We start from the raw sequence: 16,706 nt of genomic DNA, 5'->3' as shown, positions 1-16,706 counted from the left end.
CGCTGTGTGGAGCTGGGTTTTATTTAAAAAAGTACAAAATGACAGATTAGAAAACATTATCAGGAACAAAGGGAAACATCTGGAACTGCTGTTTTAAATAATCTATTAAAATCTCACAAATAATCTCAAACACAAACACTACTTCCTGCCTGTTTCAGCGTCCTTCATGGCGGTTAGTGTCTGAAACAGTCCTCGTCCCTCTCTCTCATTGTTCCTCTGTGGCCCAGCCCGGTGTGGAGGGTTGTGTGTTTGCAGGTCCAGATGGTCCGGTGTCGTACCCCAGTTTCTTCATGTCCTTCGTTATGATGTGAAAGGAGACGGTGACGAAGCCTTGGGAGCGAACGCGCGTCACTGCAACACAGTATCAGTTGTTACACAGAGAGAGGACAGATAACATGATTATTATGTGTGCACATGCATCAGACACAGATTATGTGACATTACAAGACAGGACAGCTAGAGCAGGGTTTCCAAAGTGTGGGTCAGGACCCCCAGGGGGGGTCGTAAGATGTCTTCCAGAATGTTTAATCTGTAAGTTATCTAAAAATAGTACATTTTACCTATTTGAGTAAATAATGTCTTCAAAAATAGTAGCTAAACTTGAAATCAAACCTTGTAAATATAAAGTGTAATGAGTTTTCTGCCTTTCTTTGTTTCCAGATGACTCCTAAGTTTAGAGTTAGTGAACAGTTAATGATCTAAAGCATCAGCAGCAGCACAGGAAACAGCCACACGCTCTTAAGGTAGACTCATTTTCTACAGACCAGCTAAATGAAGACACTTTGAGGGACCGTGGGGTCGCGAGTCTTTGGAACTCCTGCTCTAGAGAGAGACAGGTTGAAAGTTGAGGATGTCATGCACCGAATCATGTCAGGAATCGATTCTGCAACCAGTGCGATGAGGACTGTAGCGTCTGTGCACGGGGCGCCTCCTCTACCACCTGACCTGAACCGGTGCCCCTCAATAAGAGCCGTTTAATCAAAGTTCCACTCGCTTAAGTTTAATGGACAGAAAGGCTTGTGCAAAAATGTGAAGTTTCATGAATGCACTTCATCCAGGAATGATCTCTGGACCCTGAGGTTAAGAATCACTGATTTAGTCCACCTGTCTTTTTGATTGAGGTTAGTTTAGTTCTGCTGCTCATCTTAGACGTGTGATTGGAGTGTTTGGTGTTTCTGGAGGGGAGAACCATGAAGGAAATGGAAAGCAATGAGAAACAAACCTTCTCGGCCTTCCCCCTGGGCCACGACTTTGGGGTCTGTGTACTCGGGCCGCCGTCCTAACAGCCAGCTGATCAAAGACAAAACAGAGACAGGAATCAGAATGGAAGAAGCCTCTCTCTCTCTCACACTCTGCCCCTCACAGTGTGAAGTTATCCCTGTCTGCTGAAGGGGAAAGATGAGTTCAGGGGGACATGACGTCTAAAGCAGACAGACTGCACTGTGACAGTTTTGGGATCCTTTCTGCAAACTGACGCACGTATTCTGTCTTTAGACGATTCTCCCTCTTCAGTCTCTGATGTTTTATTCATTTGATACGTATTCTGGTTTTGTGATGGTTGCATGATTTAAAAGTCAGCCCCTCCACCAAATTGCACTCCTGCAGAAATGCAACCTGGGGGCTGGCAGGTAGATTCTGAGTCAGGTGGAGGTGAAAAGTTTCAGCTGTTTGTGTCTGTAAACAGAGCCGTGCAGAATTTAAAGAACGCAGTATCCACACAAGAGACAGCCTGAAGTCATTTAGTGAATCTTTTCTGGTTCTGATCTGTTTATACGTCCTAAATATTGAACATATTTCTAAAGTAAAGTAATAAAGTTCAATGCAGTTGCTCCACAATCCCTCCCTTGTAAAGTTTTGCACACATGACGGGTTGCATCATTGTGCATGCACCATGAATCACGATTAGATGAAGTTCAGGAGCGAGAATGCATCACCTGCGTCGACTCCCAACACCTCCCCCGATCTAGAGGTACGAGCTGAGATGGAGGATTCTCACCTCAGATGTCTAGACAGTATCCTGAGCAGAACTCTCAGACTCTCAAACACAGACAGAGGAGCAGTAAATATTTGATAACGCTCAGAGAACGTCTGCCTCGCCCCCCCTCCCAAACAGGACCGTCTCCACAGCTGCTGAGGAACCGCTGAACACACGTCTCACCTCGTGAATTTCTGCAGCCTCCACGTGGGCTCAGGGACGAACATGGGGATGGTTCGTGTGTGTCTGCAGAACAAAGACAGAGACAGTCACACAAAGTCAGCTCTGAGGGTTCATGATGTAAGAACAGGAAGTAGATGGAGGTCACACTGACTGTCCGGGTGTGAAGGGGATGTGCGTCGCTCCGTAGCCTCTCACCACGTCGTTACCGAACACATCTGGACCGTACACGCTCACCACCAGCTGAGGCCCTGGAAGATGAAGAAGAAGCCATCATTTCTCAGATTCTGTGTCACACTCTTACTGTGTGTGTGTTTGTCCGGTGTGTGTAACACTCACATCCTGAAGGGTTGGTGCTCTTGAAAGTCGTCTCCAGTGGAAAGTTCCAGATTAATCTGTGTGAGGACTGAATCCCTTTACATGTAATCTGAGTGATGCCTTCTTCTAATCCCTGAAAACAGAAAATTCCATAGATTGGACCACATATGATGTTACCCTTAGTTTGTTTTAAAACACTCTCTATTATTTGTAATAATTAAGAAATTCTCTTTCAGTGCCAATGAGGCCTGGTTGTGCAATAAAGCACCATATGTTGCAGCAGTAGTGTTGTTGTTTTTTTCTAATGATTAAATAATAATATATAACATCACTAGTAGACATGTATTGTTATGAGGCTGCAGGAACTCTAAGTATTGCCATTTAAAGCTGATTATTTGTGTTCCTCCATGAGTTGTTGGTCATATTCCTGTAATCACGTGGTGTCAGGAATAAGTATGTTAAATTAAATTAAATTAAAAGCTCCTTCAAGCTTGAATAAATAGATAAACATGGTTTAAATAAGTTATAAAAGGTCTTAAAATAATAAAAATTTGGTCAAAAAGTTTCAATAATCCTGCTGGTTCAGGTCTACTTAAAGCGCATGCGCACACAGCTAGCTAAGAATGCTACTCACAGAGGTGGGAGCCCAGTCGTGTCCGTAGACAAAGCAGTATTTACAGTACAGGTTATCAAACTCTGGAAACTGAAACACAACAAAGAACAACACATTTACAACCGGAAGTTATAAAACTGTCTGATAGTTGAGACACATTCAGGCTGTGAAGCTTTAATCTGAGCGGAGTTAGCTGCTCTGCTAATGCTAGGTGTTCCACTCACAGTCGCTCCCTCGATCTGTCCGTTCACTGTGAGCAGGAACACAGACGGGTTACTCACAGCCATGACGGCCCCGGGTCTAAAACCTCAGAACTGTGTCCTCTTTAGCTTCAAAAAGAGATTCAAACCCAGAAGGAAACCCTCTAGCTACAGCTACTGCTGCCTGCTAGCTTTCCCGTTGCTACGGCAACGCGTGCTCCTCCTAACGGCTGCCGGGGAGGGTCAAACTGAATCAAAGCGCGCGAAGCTGTTTCTGAGGAGACCACAGGAGGGCGGCAGAGGACTGGACCTGGACCTGGACCAAGAGAGGACTGGATCCACCTGCAGACAGACGGTGAGTCCTGCATCTTATAAAATATTTCACATGATGCTCTAAGTTAAAAAAATGTAATTATGGGATGTCTTGTCCTTTTTAATGGGCTGAATAAATGTGACGCACTCACTAATTGTGGCTCCCAAAGGTAATTTAATGATGATAATATAATAATGATAACTTTCTTTATAAAGCACCTTTAAAAACAAATGTTTACAAAGTGCTCTGACAAACAAAGAATGGTTCAAATAACAAAGTAAACATTTAACAGACAGAGAGGAGGAACTTTAACAAAACAGAACACAACGTGAGGTTAACAAGAATTAAACAGAATGAAGTGGTGGAACAATAGACCCGTAAATCATTGTTTAAGAGGTTTTTCAAATAAATAAATAAAAATGAATAAGTAAATAAAAGAATTAAAAGGACAATAAAAGAGGTTTTCACAATAAGAGGACGACATCACAGGAAAATTAGAAAAAGTGAAAAGGATAAATTAGGAACATTAAAATAATAAATGAAAAAAAGAAAGATAATTAAAACAATAAATAATCAAATAAAATGTAAAACAATTAAATAGTTGGATAAAAGCTAAAAAAATAAATAGAAGTAAAAACGGTTAGAAGGATGAAGTCACAGAAAAGCAAGTCTGTAAAAATGGGTTTTAAGAAGAGATTTAAAAGATGTCACTGACTCTGCATGCCTTAACTCCTCAGGTTTAACATTTTAAAGTGTGGCTGATAAGTTGTTAAACTATCATAGTAAGAATATTAATATCTGATCATATCTGTTCAAAAGCATTCTCTAGTTTTGTCTTGCATTTCCATAAAGGGTCAGGTCAGAATCTTGACTGAAATACTCCCTTGCTCACTCCTGCATGAACCTCAATGTCCATGATCTGTACCATCAAATACGTCCGTCATTACAAATCATTTTGTCACTCTCTTCTTCTTACTCTTCTTCGTCTCCAAAGTGCATTTTGTGTTGCTCGTCACTGAGAACAAAATGCATTAGTAGTTAGTCCGTTCTGTGCTGCTGTACAAACATGGCGGTGCAATATGGCGACCTCCATGACCATGCAAAGGGTGGTCAAGACCCCTCCGCTTCACACCGGTGTCTTGTCTCATACATTATCCCTTACTTATAAACATACTTATGAAAATTATATTCCATCTCTACCAAGTCTACACACTGTACCTTTAAGTCATTCCCAATTGTAGACCTTTCTTGCTTGTAATTACCAAATATATTACAAATGAACACTTCATTATATCCTGTTTTAATTAACCTACAAAGTAATCAGATGAAAGACTCAGATTCTCACAAAGAGGAGCCGTTTGTTGCGTTTTCACTTGATGGAGCAGGGTTTAAGAGCCCTCTCAGTCGCTATCAGCACCACAAAATCACCCTGCATGACTGCTGTGCACCTCCATCCCCTCAGGTAACACAGTGTCAGCAGCACAGAGCAGGGTGACTTCAGCTCTGTCAATGCATGTCTGGGTATTGTTGTTGTTTCTTTGTATTTTGGTCTACAAATATTAAAAAACGCCTCTGTTTTTTTATCAAATGGAGAGGAGAAATATCTGTAGACATGTGGATGTAGCCTTTATAGATGTGTTTATGTCTTTGCAATCCTGACAAATGATGTAAGATGAGTTTGCAGACAAAGAGAGGACATAATGTGACGTTGTGGGAGTATTTTTAAAGTATTTTTAAGGACTTTTGGCTCAAAATAGCTTCTAAACAATGCAAATTAATAAATACATCTCTGTTTGTTTGGATTATTAACTACTCTGAAGTTGTAGCGATGAAAATCAAGTCTCTCCATCTTTAAACCTTCTCTCTCTCTCTCTTTCTGTATTTGATCTCTCCTCTCCTCTAACTTTCTTCATTCAGTCAGCACATTATTCTCCTTCCTTTAAGCCTCCACCACTTCCAGCCTCCTTATCTTCATCTCAGCGTTTTACTCGCCCTCCTTCTTCTCCCCCTGCCAATTTATTTTGTCTCTGTTTGTTTCTCCACCTCCTGAAATCCCTCTGTCCTGATTCTATCTTTCATCATCTCCATACTGCTTCTCCTCCTCCTCTCTCTCTCCCCCGAGTGTCCTACCTACTTTTTCTTCTCCATCGTGTCTCTCTGAGCATGTCTCCGTCTCTCTGTCTCCTCCTCCCTTGCCTTCCTGTCCCCTCTTTCCCCTCTTTTCTGACCTTCTTTTGTTCCTCCTTGTTCTCCTTAGCAGTCCTTCATCCTGCCAAAATTCCTGCTGTAAAGGAAGATGTCTCACAACTGGCAAAAGTGGCCCGTCAGTGGGCAGTGTGAGGGGGCCTCTGGTTTTTTGGCATCACATTTGTATCCGGATCTTTATCCAGAATAAATGCATTAAATGATTAAACATGACCTGCTTCTGTGGAATGGTTGTGCATGCAAAATATTTTTTGCTTGGCTGCAAATATTCATCCAACAACAGCAGAATATTTCACCTCAGCGTAATCTGGACTTCTTCCTGCAGCTCTGCTGTAACATTCCTGCAAGAAGTCTGGATGAGTCGATGTGAATGTAGCAAGTAAAAGTCAATCTTTATTTATAAAGCACCAAATCACGACAAATGTTCTCCTCAGACTCTTTCCAAACAGAGCAGGTCTAGACCGTCCTCCAGTCCCCTCTTCCAGACAGGACTCAGTCTGATCTCATCTTAATCCACCATGAGCAGAGCACTTTGCAGCATTTAGCAAGTTACAGTGGCAAGGACAAAGTTCCTTTAACAGGCAGAAACCTCCAGCAGGACCAGACTCATGTTAGACACACATCTGCTGAGACCGTGTTGGAGAGAGGGATAGAGGGAGATGAAGAGAGAGAGAGATGATAGTGGGGAGACGGATAGTAGTAGTTGTAGCAGCTGGAGTCTGGACCACGTCCACAGCAGCAGAGATCCAGAGGAACCTACGAGACAAGGGAGCTCAGGGACTCCAGAAAGGTCTAAGAAAAGAGAGAAGAGAAGGAGACCAGAAGAAAGAAAAACAAGAGGATAAATGGTGAAGGAATGACAGAAGGAAAGGACGGGATGAGAAAAGGAGACATAAAGGATGAAGAAACATGGAAAGAACAAAGAGAGAAGTGAAGAAAGAAAGAAGGAATGAAAGGAAAAAGGAATAAGAGAAAAGAGAGGGAGACCAGAAGAAAGAAAAAGAGGAGAATAAATGGTGAAGGAAGGACAAAAGGAAAGGACGGGATGAGAAAAGGAGAAATAAAGGATGAAGAAACATGGAAGGAAAGAAAAAAAGAAAGAAGGAATGAAAGGAAAGAAGGAATGATAGAGAGAAAGAAAGAAGGAAAGAAAGCAGAAAGGAAAATGAATAAAAGGAAGAAAGAAGAAAGGAGGGAATATCAAGAAAGAAGACAAAGAAAGAAGGGATGAGCGAAAGAGAAAGAAAGAAAGAAAAAAGGAATGAAAGGAAAAAGAATGAAAGAAGGAAGGAAGGAAGGAAAGAAAGACAGAAGTAAAGAATGAAGGAAAGGAAGAAAGAAAGAAAGACAGAAAGAAAGAAAGAAAGAAAGAAAGAAAGGATGAATAACAGACCCCAAAAAAGGAATCTGCAGCAGAGATCCAGAGGAACCTACGAGACAAGGGAGCTCAGGACTCTAGAAAGGTCTATGGTTAGTAACTTTAATGGGACAGGAAGAGTTAAAGTGAGAGACAGGCAGAGAGAGGAGAGAGAGGGAAAGACTGGATCCCAGTGTGTCAGTCTAAGCCTATAGCAGTCTAAGTAGCATCAGAATCATTTGGGGAAGTTTACAGATCATCGTCCAGTCCGTCCACAAAACAAACTTTCCTCAGAGTTTCCTCCTCCTACGTCTCTTTGTACCCCCCCCCCCTCACCACATGGTTCCTGATACTTGAGAATCCATTTGTCCCAACTTACAGTAAAAATGAGCGCGATAACAAAAACATCTCGAGCACTTCTGAGTCCTTCGGTTCATAATGGAAGAGACGATCAAACCGCAGAGCTGCGTTTTGATGAAAGAGGGCCGATATAACTCCATCGTACGAGGACGCAAACCTCGTGGGACGCCTCTCCGCCTCTCTCATTTTCAACCACTCACCCTTTCTCCACGCCGCCTCTCTCTTTCTCTCATTTCCCATCATCCCATCTTTCATTATTGATTGGTTCAAAAACCTCTCAAATCCAGAGGAGTTGCCCTGCCCGAACAGTGTGTGTGTGTGTGTGTGTGTGCTCCATCCATGTGGGACTCTGGGACCCACTTTGCTCCACTGACATTAGCAGTTGCCGGTTGTGTTCATAACTACGGTGACCCTGTTGTCTGGGCGACAGCCATTATGTTGTCAAGGAAGCACTCAGGCTAATGGAGGAGCCGTATAAATGATGACGCTCTGTCCCTCTTCCACCCCTTCTCTCTCTCTCTCTCTCTCTCTCTCTCTTCTTCCTCACACACATACAGATATGAACACATCACTAATGGGCTTCCATAATAAATGCAATCTCTCTTCCTCAGACGCCAGTCATAAATCGATGACACTTTCACCTGACCTCCTTTTGGTTTCCTCGTTTGCTGACGCTCCCTCCGACACGATCTCACGGAGAGAGAGCGCGACTCTGTTTACCTGAGTCATTACTTCCTTTGATTAAACTTTTGTTGGAGACGTTTATTCCCAGTAAGCAAAGAGACGCTGACTTTTTATTGGAGATTATCTGTGACAGATACACACACACACACACACACAGATGCACACACACACTGAGCCGGCGAACATGCTGCACACACGGCGAATCATTCTCAGTCATATCAGGGTTCTGTCTCTGTCAGGGAAATGCTACCAGGGATGAATGTTAACCAGCTAACAGTAAAACACTCCTGTGTGTGTGTGTGTGTGTGTGTGTGTGTGTGTGTGTGTGTGGTCTGCATGTCAGTGTGCTTTGAGTAAGTAGGACAAACCCAGTACCTCGTAAAGTAGGTGACTGGATTAATGATTAATAGATGGAGGACTTGGTTAGTAAGCGATTCGAATGTGTATGAAAGCATCTGTTATCGTCACTCATCCATCTGTTCCTCCAAAGACCGAGGGGTTAACGACTTCATCGTTAATGTGACGGTGATTAGAAGGTAGACGGGTGACCCTGAGCAGCAGCCAGGAAATCAGAACATGAATAGATACTGAATATAAAAGATATACAGGATGTAAGATGCACCAACAACAGCTTCAGGAAGTCTGTAAGATCATGCTGAATGTGTGTTAAAGAACAGACTTCTTCAAGGCGACCCTAATGCTAATAAACTGGACATGTTCTGAGTCAGAAACACAAACACACGTGACGCCATCCTTTAGTCTCTCGTCAGCTTTTTGCAGCTGTGCAAGAAATAGCCAAGGACCCCGCTCTTTAAGGAACACTTGCGTACTTAACACGGGACTTCCATCAGATCCGTGTCTGGTCCGTCTCCGATCCGCTGCTACCCGCTAGCAGGACCGCCGGACAGCTGGAGTCATGTGACCGAGGTTTCCCCGCATTAATCACTGAATCATGGATTCTCCTCCTCCTCCTCTCCTCATCCATGTTGTCTTTCTGGTCCTCTGAAAACCTCTGACCTGTTGACTCCAGGCTGTTGACGTGAGGGAAGGGAAGCCGCTACAGGTAAGGTCAGCCTCTCTTGCCATACCCAGGACTTCCACCAGATGCGTGTCCCCGGTCCTTCTCCAATCCACTGCGATCCGGCTCCATGCTCTCTCGTCCGTCAACACAGTCAAGTCCTGAGTCCAAGTTCAAGACTCAAGTCCTACAGCACTGCAGGAATGTTAAAATGTCCCAGTTTGAATTTGATCTCCAACAGACATGGATCAAAATACCTCTGAGCACTGCAACCAATCAGACGATTGAGGAGAGACTCAGAAGTTGCTAGGTAGAGTAGCTCCTAAATTTAAGCACCTCTGACTTTGAGAGAAGAGAGAAGGACTGGTTCATCAGACTTGATCTGTATCCGGTCCGTCCTTGATCAGCTGCGGTCTGGAGCAGGACCTTGGGTCAGCTGGAGTCATGTGACCGAGGTCTTCTCCTCCTCCTCCTCTCCTCCTCATCCATGTTGTCTTTCTGGTCCTCTGAAAACCTCTGACCTGTTGACTCCAGGCCTGGCTCCGCTCATCATGACTTTGGTTTGTTGTTGTAGTTAAGTGAAATACGATCTGGTGATAACACAGAGTGTTTGATTCTGAAAATTAACCGGATGTTTTCATTTGGATTTGGTGAAACCTGACTTCCTGTCCCGCTCCATCTGCTCTGTTGAGATTGAAGCATCGTGCTCCGGCATCCGGGAACAATAGAAGTCTTGTGTAACGGAGCGGATCCAGTGGAAGTTAACACAAGGTAACTTCCACCAGATCCGTGTCCGATCCTCTGCATGCTCTCTTGTGGAACTAATTTCTTGACAGTAGGGATAGTGGTTATTTACGTTTGTTGCCTACCGCCATAAAAGAAGGGGAACTGAAGAAGCAGCAGCAGAAGAAGACTCAGTAACCAGCTAGCTAGCCTTTAGCACAATCATCAGCCATGTATGATGACATGTAAGAGGTTTATGAAGTGACATGCTGCTCCACTCTCATCTTACCTTTCCTTCATTTGACTGAAAGTGTTTTTTTATTCAAAGTATCAAGATATCATCAGGATTATTTTAGAGGCATGATAAACACGAGGTTATATCTGATTTATTTACAACCCTAATAAAGAGTTTGTGATGTTTTTGTTGTCTTTAGTTCAGTTTTTAAGTGCTAGCTTTGTAAAGATCATGTAGATAAGCTGCAGCAGTCACATATCATCATCCCATCATCTACTCTTCATGACCGATCATTCATCAGCCCTCTAATCTCTGCACAGACGAGTCTAGACTCCCCTCATTGAAGCGCACGCAGTATCCAGCACGAGTCGTGTGTTCAAGTCAAATTATCAAACAAGCTTTTCACACGCCCCCCCGTTGTTCCAGAAAAAAAGCTTGCTGAACCCCTGACTGTGAACGCGTTGCAGCACTTAACTGCCTCCTGATGAGGGTTTGAATGTGAGCGACTCCCCCTCCTTTGAGTCTACTTCCCCCAGGCTGCTACTGTAAATAAGAGCGCCGCTCTAAACAGCTCGCCTGGTTAAATGAGGGTTAGGAGTCGTTCATGGGCTCACGGGTACGGAGGGGAAGTGGAGAGATGGGATTGAAATTGCACAGCAGGAGCACGTCCGAACACCTTTTCAGTGACGTTTGGAGAAGCATATGAAGGTATTTTAACCTCTCTGTGAAGGTTCAGCCGTGCTTTTTGGAACCCAGATTATCTTAAGCCACAATTCAATCTCTGCTTCCCCCTGAGGCGACACAGAAGCTGCTACAGATAACAGCTGGGAGTGTACGCCTCACGGCATCCTGTGTCGACCTCCGTCTACCTGATGCAGAAGAAAAGGTGACGAATAATCACTCAGGCCGGCAGCTCCATACCTTAACATACCTTAACTGCTTATGCATACTGTTTCAACCTCATGGAGCTATGAGGTAAACCATCATTGTGAAGCTTTCTGCATGCAGAAGGTAAATCTCAATCTCAGCTGAGGAGAGAGAGGGGCACAGAGACTGATGCAAAGGGAGAGGGAGATTGCACAAGACCACATATTTCCTGTAACCTGATGTTGCACGAGTTTAGTAGATATAACACACCGCTATGTATCATTTGGCCAAGATGTGTGCAGCTCATGGGAAAAATCACCTTCTCTTCTGTGCACGAGACACACGTGAGACTCTCCGCTCACAGCAGCAGAATAAACAGTCCTTCCTGTGACGAGTGACCACAGTATGAGAGATAATGATGTTACACGTGTCCACTGAGGATTTATGGATGTATATCAGACTGTTATGGCCGTGAATGCCTGGTTATGGACACCTTACCAACAGTTCTCTGCAGACCTCATCAGAAGTTAGAGGGTTAAATACGTCATAAATCACTTCCAGGTTCACTTATTCCCTCCTGTGGATTCTTCACTTTGACCACTTTGACCAGGTGTACCGCTGCTCAATCAGCAAGTCAGATGTGTTCCAGAAATGTTCCAGGTGTCGGAGCAGATGTTGAGGATTAGCAGAGGGGGATATATAGGAGTATGAGGAGATCACAGCACCTCTTTGGCCCTCTGCTCTCCGACCTATTTCTAATCATCAACAGAATCACTGAAGCCAGACCGAGAGCCGAGTCTCTGCAGCGTTCTGCTGAGCTGTTCTTAAGTAATGAAGCAGAGGAAGGAGGAGAAGCTTTATAAGCATAAAGAAAAGACAGAGAGATGACTTCATGCGGATGATGACGGAGCTAAATAAAAGTGTGAGCTCAGACAGCAGCTGGTCACTAAAGAGGGTTTATCTTTGAGTCATCGTCAGTGTTGTTGAAGAGCAGAGTGATTTAAACACTGAGGTCATTTCTGACTCTGCAGGACACACTTTATTCAAATCTGATCTATCTGTAGACGTGACTCTTTAACCTGCAACACTGAACACTCCTCTTGCACCTTTACTCTCCATGAAGCCGCCTGCAGCTTGTTTTCTCACTCAGCTCAACATTTAAAGGAAAAAGCTTAATTCAAAGATCACTAACGGGAAACCGATAGAGCAGCTCAGAGGACTGAAACCTGACCTGAGTGGAGGAACAGAACAAGGATGGAAGGAATACATTAGTGCTGATTAAACAGCCTGAGGGATGTGGAAGCACCAACAACTGCAACTCCACTGAGTGGCCACTAGAGGCTGGCTCCAAAAGTGAGTCATGCCCCATCAGGCTGAATATTAAACTGCTCATCTTGACTTTAGATTTAAAACAAACTGCTCTACAGTTTGTTTTTGACCTATCCTCCTCTTTTAAGAGATACACTGTGAGGCTGAAAGTAAGCCATTGTTTGAGAGAAAATAACTTCCTACATTTAATTTATTTATCTTTTGTTATTTTATGTTATTGAGCATTTTCACCTTTATTGATAGGACAGCTGAAGAGTGACAGAAGATGTGGGGGGTAGAGAGCGGGGGAAGACATGCAGCAAATGGTCATGGTTGGAAGTCAAACCAGCAACCTCTGCAATGAGGAATAAAGCCTTTGCGCTTAGACCACTAGGCCACGACGCTCCTGGAATCACCTAATGTCTCTGAATTGAACCTCTTGGCTGTGTTTGTGGTTTTGGTGCATGTTGGGAATTGTTCAGGGTTGTTGTTGCCTTCTTCCATTAGAGCAGATAGCAAGCTGCAGCGTTTACCTGACTCTCTGGATATGGATGCAAACAAGCTAGCTGCAAAGGCTGGAGTAGTTCTTCAAGCTTGTTGCCACTCGCCGTAAAACAGAAGGAAGACGATGAAGAAGCAGCGGCAGCAGAAGAATAGGACACAGTAACCAGCTAGCTAGCTTTCCTTTAATGCAGTGTGTGGCTTCTATTGGTGCAAAAATCATGACGGAGGAGTTGATAGATGAAAGTGAGTTTTATAAAGAGATAAGGTGATTGCCGACAACGTGTGACGCAGAAGAAGACGGTGAGTTTCTGTCCGGCGCCCGCCCCCCTCTCATCTCGTGGTCATCGCCAAACGTACGGCCTTCAGAGCAAAGTCTACAGTCGGTGACGTCACGATGGCCGAGTCCATTATTTATAGACTCTATGACTGAAACGCATCAAAAGATCTTGATGGTGTCGTCTTTGAAGCCGTGCCAGCAGCATCGTGACTTCTTCCTCCCTGCGTGGAGAGCTTGGTAGACCAGGTTGACCTTTTAAGACTCACTCCATCTAAAGAAACCCCCCCTCCTCCTCCCCTCTGAGCTCTTCAAACCAGACTCTCCGTGTCCTGGTTCTGCTTCAGTCTCTCCTCTCCCTCCTCGGCTCACCTTACTTATCTTCTTTACAACAGCAACCTTTTTAAAGCCTCTAGCTTCCTCAGATTTTACCCTCTCCACCTCGCCTCCCCTCGCTCTCCTCCTCCTCTCATACCCGGGGAAGGACGGCAGCAGAGGTTGCAGAGCGATGTGGTTGCCTTGCCTGCGGGCAGAGCAGGAACTCAGGGACAGAGACATGAGGTTGATGCTGTCTGGGAACTAAGATGCCTCTTTTTTCCAGCAGTGGAGCCGCTGCTCCCCTGGTAGCTGATTTCACTCTCAGCTAAATGCAGAATCGAGTTTTTGTGGCAGCAAACTGAGAGGTTTCATCCAACCACAGCGCTGTGCTGTCTGAGGATGGTTTTCCTGTTTACAAACAATAAAGGACGCTAACAGAGACCCAGAGAAACTCTCACCATCATGAAGAGGACTTTCAGTAACTCATTAAAACATCCCTCAACTAGAAACGAGTTAACTTATTAAAGACATCCATCCTGCTGTACGTCGTGTTGTTGTGGATCAGGGCAGGTAGGGGCACGTCTGCAGAGGAGTAGAGACTCAGGATACTCTTCCAAACACACCGCTAGCTGCTGGAATCTTTGGTCTGCTACCTCTAAAAAGAAGTGGCTCATAACGTGATTTTTGTCACAGTAAACTTCCTGCAATTCACAAAACACCACTACAGCACTCGCTATCTTATTGGTGCTAATGCTAGCTGCTGCTTCAGCTCTCTGCACAGCATCTCCATCAGGATGACGACATCTCAGGTGACTCTAAAGGACTTTTATTCTTCCCTGAATACTTATGGTCACATGTTTTTACAAGTTGCTGAAACAGTGAAAACATCCACACAGGCGACGCCATTTTTACTCTCACCAGTTTGTTGCAGCTGTGCTTGTTCTTCTTCTCTGTATGTAATGGAAGCTTGCATACTGCGAGCTACCGTGTCCGATGTGTACGCTTGTTTATAAGTAAAGAAAGCAACTTTTATTGGTCATTCCATCCATCCATCCATCCATCCATCCATCCATCCATCCATCCATCCATCCATCCATCCATCCATCCATCCATCCATCAATCCATCCATTATCCTGACCGCTTATCACGGGGGGGCTGGAGCCTATCCCAGCTGGCTTCGGGTGGAAGGCAGGGTACACCCTGGACAGGTTGCCAGCCTATCACAGGGCTAACACAGAGAGACAGACAACCATTCATGCACACACTCACACCTACGGGCAATTTAGAGTGATCAATCAACCTGGTGAGCATGTCTTTGGATTGAAGGAGGAAGCCGGAGTACCTGGAGAGAACCCATGCATGCACGGGGCGAACATGCAAACTCCACACAGAAAGGCACCTGCCCGACCGGGCACTACAACCAGGAACCTTCTAGCTTTGAGGCAACAGCGCTACCCACTGCACCACCGTGCAACCCTATTGGTCATTTCATCAGTTTAAATCATACAACCTGATTCATAAATGCCGATAACCTACTGGCATTAAACACGTCCTGCATCTGTCTTTGTAAGACTCTGTACTTGCATAAAACTTAGAAACGTCATTCAGCAGTCGAACTAGCTTTCCAAACTGTGACATTCATCCCACGTGACGTGAGGACAGAAAACTTGTGAAATTCTGTGCATAGAGAGTCCATCATGGTTTTCTATAACATCCCAAGCTGATGTCCTTCCAGGCTTTGCAGACTTTCCTGCAACTAAATATAGGAGGTCTGTTTATTTCCACACAGATCTGACCTTCTCACCCTCTGGTCACTGAGTTTAAATCATGCAAAATCTTCCTCTCCTGCAGACGCAGAGTTTAAACTGAGCTTTAGACGATTTAAAGAACAACTTTCTGCACAGTTTGGAATCAGAGGCAAAGTAAGAGACGGATTCAAACAGGAGGAGCTCATTAGAGTGATCGAGAAGCGTCTGCAGCAGACTGTAGGACAGGCTGAATTCATCAGATATCATTACACAGGTAGAAGCTGCATGAAGACAGTGACGGAGGAAGGGGAGGAATCACAGGACAGTAATCAAAGTGTGACACCATCTCTGTGAGGTTTGTTTTTCGTACATGTCTTGTGCTTGAATTTAAACGAACGTGCTCACAAGACATTAAAGAGATGGAACAGCAGCAGGGTTGTATCAGTGTCAAACTCCCCTCCTCCTTCTCCCTCGTTTATTTGGGGAGGTTTAAAGAGGAGATCTAATTAACCAGATAAGTGGAAACCCTGTGAAGGCGCTCAGCGGGTGTCAGGCTCTTTAATAATCATCACAATGTCCCGTCCAGCTCAGCCTGCTCACCTGTCCTCTAACAGCCTCCCTCTTTTATCCCTCCATCCCATCCTCTCACTCGTCTCTCTTGTTTCTTTTCACTCACATGACACGCTTTGTTACCTCTCCCCCCCTCGGCGTCCTCGCTCACATTTGTATTCCCTCCACCCCCGCGGCGCCCGGGCAGCAGGTTAAGTGTCGGGGCTTCCTCTTAGGAGCTGAATCTATGAACCCTCGGTCACGGACCATTACTCACACACAGTTTGAAACATTAACCTTCATCAGCACGTCTCACTTCTCTGAGTCTATTCTGCGAGTGCAGCCGGCTGAAAATGAGATAAACATGACTCACCGAATTACGCTTGTCATACTTAATATTTTGTGACAGTTTGTTAGTAAGCCCAGACTGAACGGTGAGGGAGTGAAAAGAGGAAAGCAGTCTTCCTCAGAGAACTGCTCTCTCTCTTTTTCAGGTTACAGTTTTACAGTGAGGAAGAAGAAACTATGAACTGATACGACTGGATTACTCACTAACACCTGATCATGTGTTTCAGGTTTGATCAGAGGCGTGTCTGATCCTGCTGTTTTAAAGTAACATCTCTGAATCACCTGCAGGTATATCTATAAGGAGCTATTTTTACACAAACTCATCACCCTGAGACATGTCGTGAAAGTTCAGACCTCATCTTGAAATTTCCAGGGATGCTCATTGCCTGATGATCAGGCTTGGACCAGGTCTTAGTTATGCTGCTATAGGCGTAGACTGACACACTGGTATCCTGTCTTTCCCTCTCTCTCCTCTCTCTGCCTGTCTCTCACTTTAACTCTTCCTGTCCCATTAAAGTTACTAACCATAGACCTTTCTGGAGTCCCTGAGCTCCCTTGTCTCGTAGGTTCCTCTGGATCTCTGCTGCTGTGGACGCGGTCCAGACTCCA

General features: G+C 44.6%; 2 protein-coding genes across 2 annotated transcripts in view; one reads left to right on the top strand and one right to left on the bottom strand.

The window, feature by feature from the left end:
* On the bottom strand, positions 1-3,538 carry b9d1 (B9 protein domain 1). Its single transcript, XM_034710622.1, has 7 exons — positions 3,311-3,538; positions 3,108-3,176; positions 2,495-2,606; positions 2,310-2,406; positions 2,159-2,221; positions 1,223-1,290; positions 1-351 (listed from the first exon to the last, which is right to left on the bottom strand). Exons 1-7 carry the CDS (start codon positions 3,371-3,373, stop codon positions 206-208), a joined length of 618 nt encoding a protein of 205 aa, XP_034566513.1. The 5' UTR covers positions 3,374-3,538; the 3' UTR covers positions 1-205.
* Positions 3,068-16,706, top strand: part of LOC117831783 (coiled-coil domain-containing glutamate-rich protein 1-like) — a 64,588-nt gene continuing 50,949 nt past the window's right edge. Inside the window, exon 1 of the mRNA XM_034710624.1 lies at positions 3,068-3,641. The gene's annotated coding sequence lies outside the window, so the exon portion shown is untranslated. The remainder of the gene's footprint in view (positions 3,642-16,706) is intronic.

Source organism: Notolabrus celidotus, chromosome 20 (genome assembly GCF_009762535.1).
Source record: "Notolabrus celidotus isolate fNotCel1 chromosome 20, fNotCel1.pri, whole genome shotgun sequence".
Lineage (NCBI taxonomy): Eukaryota > Metazoa > Chordata > Actinopteri > Labriformes > Labridae > Notolabrus > Notolabrus celidotus.
Note: the sequence above shows the minus strand (reverse complement) of the source record. Positions and strands in the feature narration are given on the sequence as shown.

Bases quoted from the DNA above. Each gene is read 5' to 3' on its own strand.
- b9d1 (XM_034710622.1), bottom strand. From the start codon at position 3,373: ATGGCTGTGAGTAACCCGTCTGTGTTCCTGCTCACAGTGAACGGACAG. The intron at 3,177-3,310 runs GTGAGTGGAACA...GTTGTGTTTCAG, and splicing joins GACAGATCGAGGGAGCGACT to TTTCCAGAGTTTGATAACCT. The intron at 352-1,222 runs GTTTGTTTCTCA...ACTGTGTTGCAG, and splicing joins CCAGGGGGAAGGCCGAGAAG to TGACGCGCGTTCGCTCCCAA.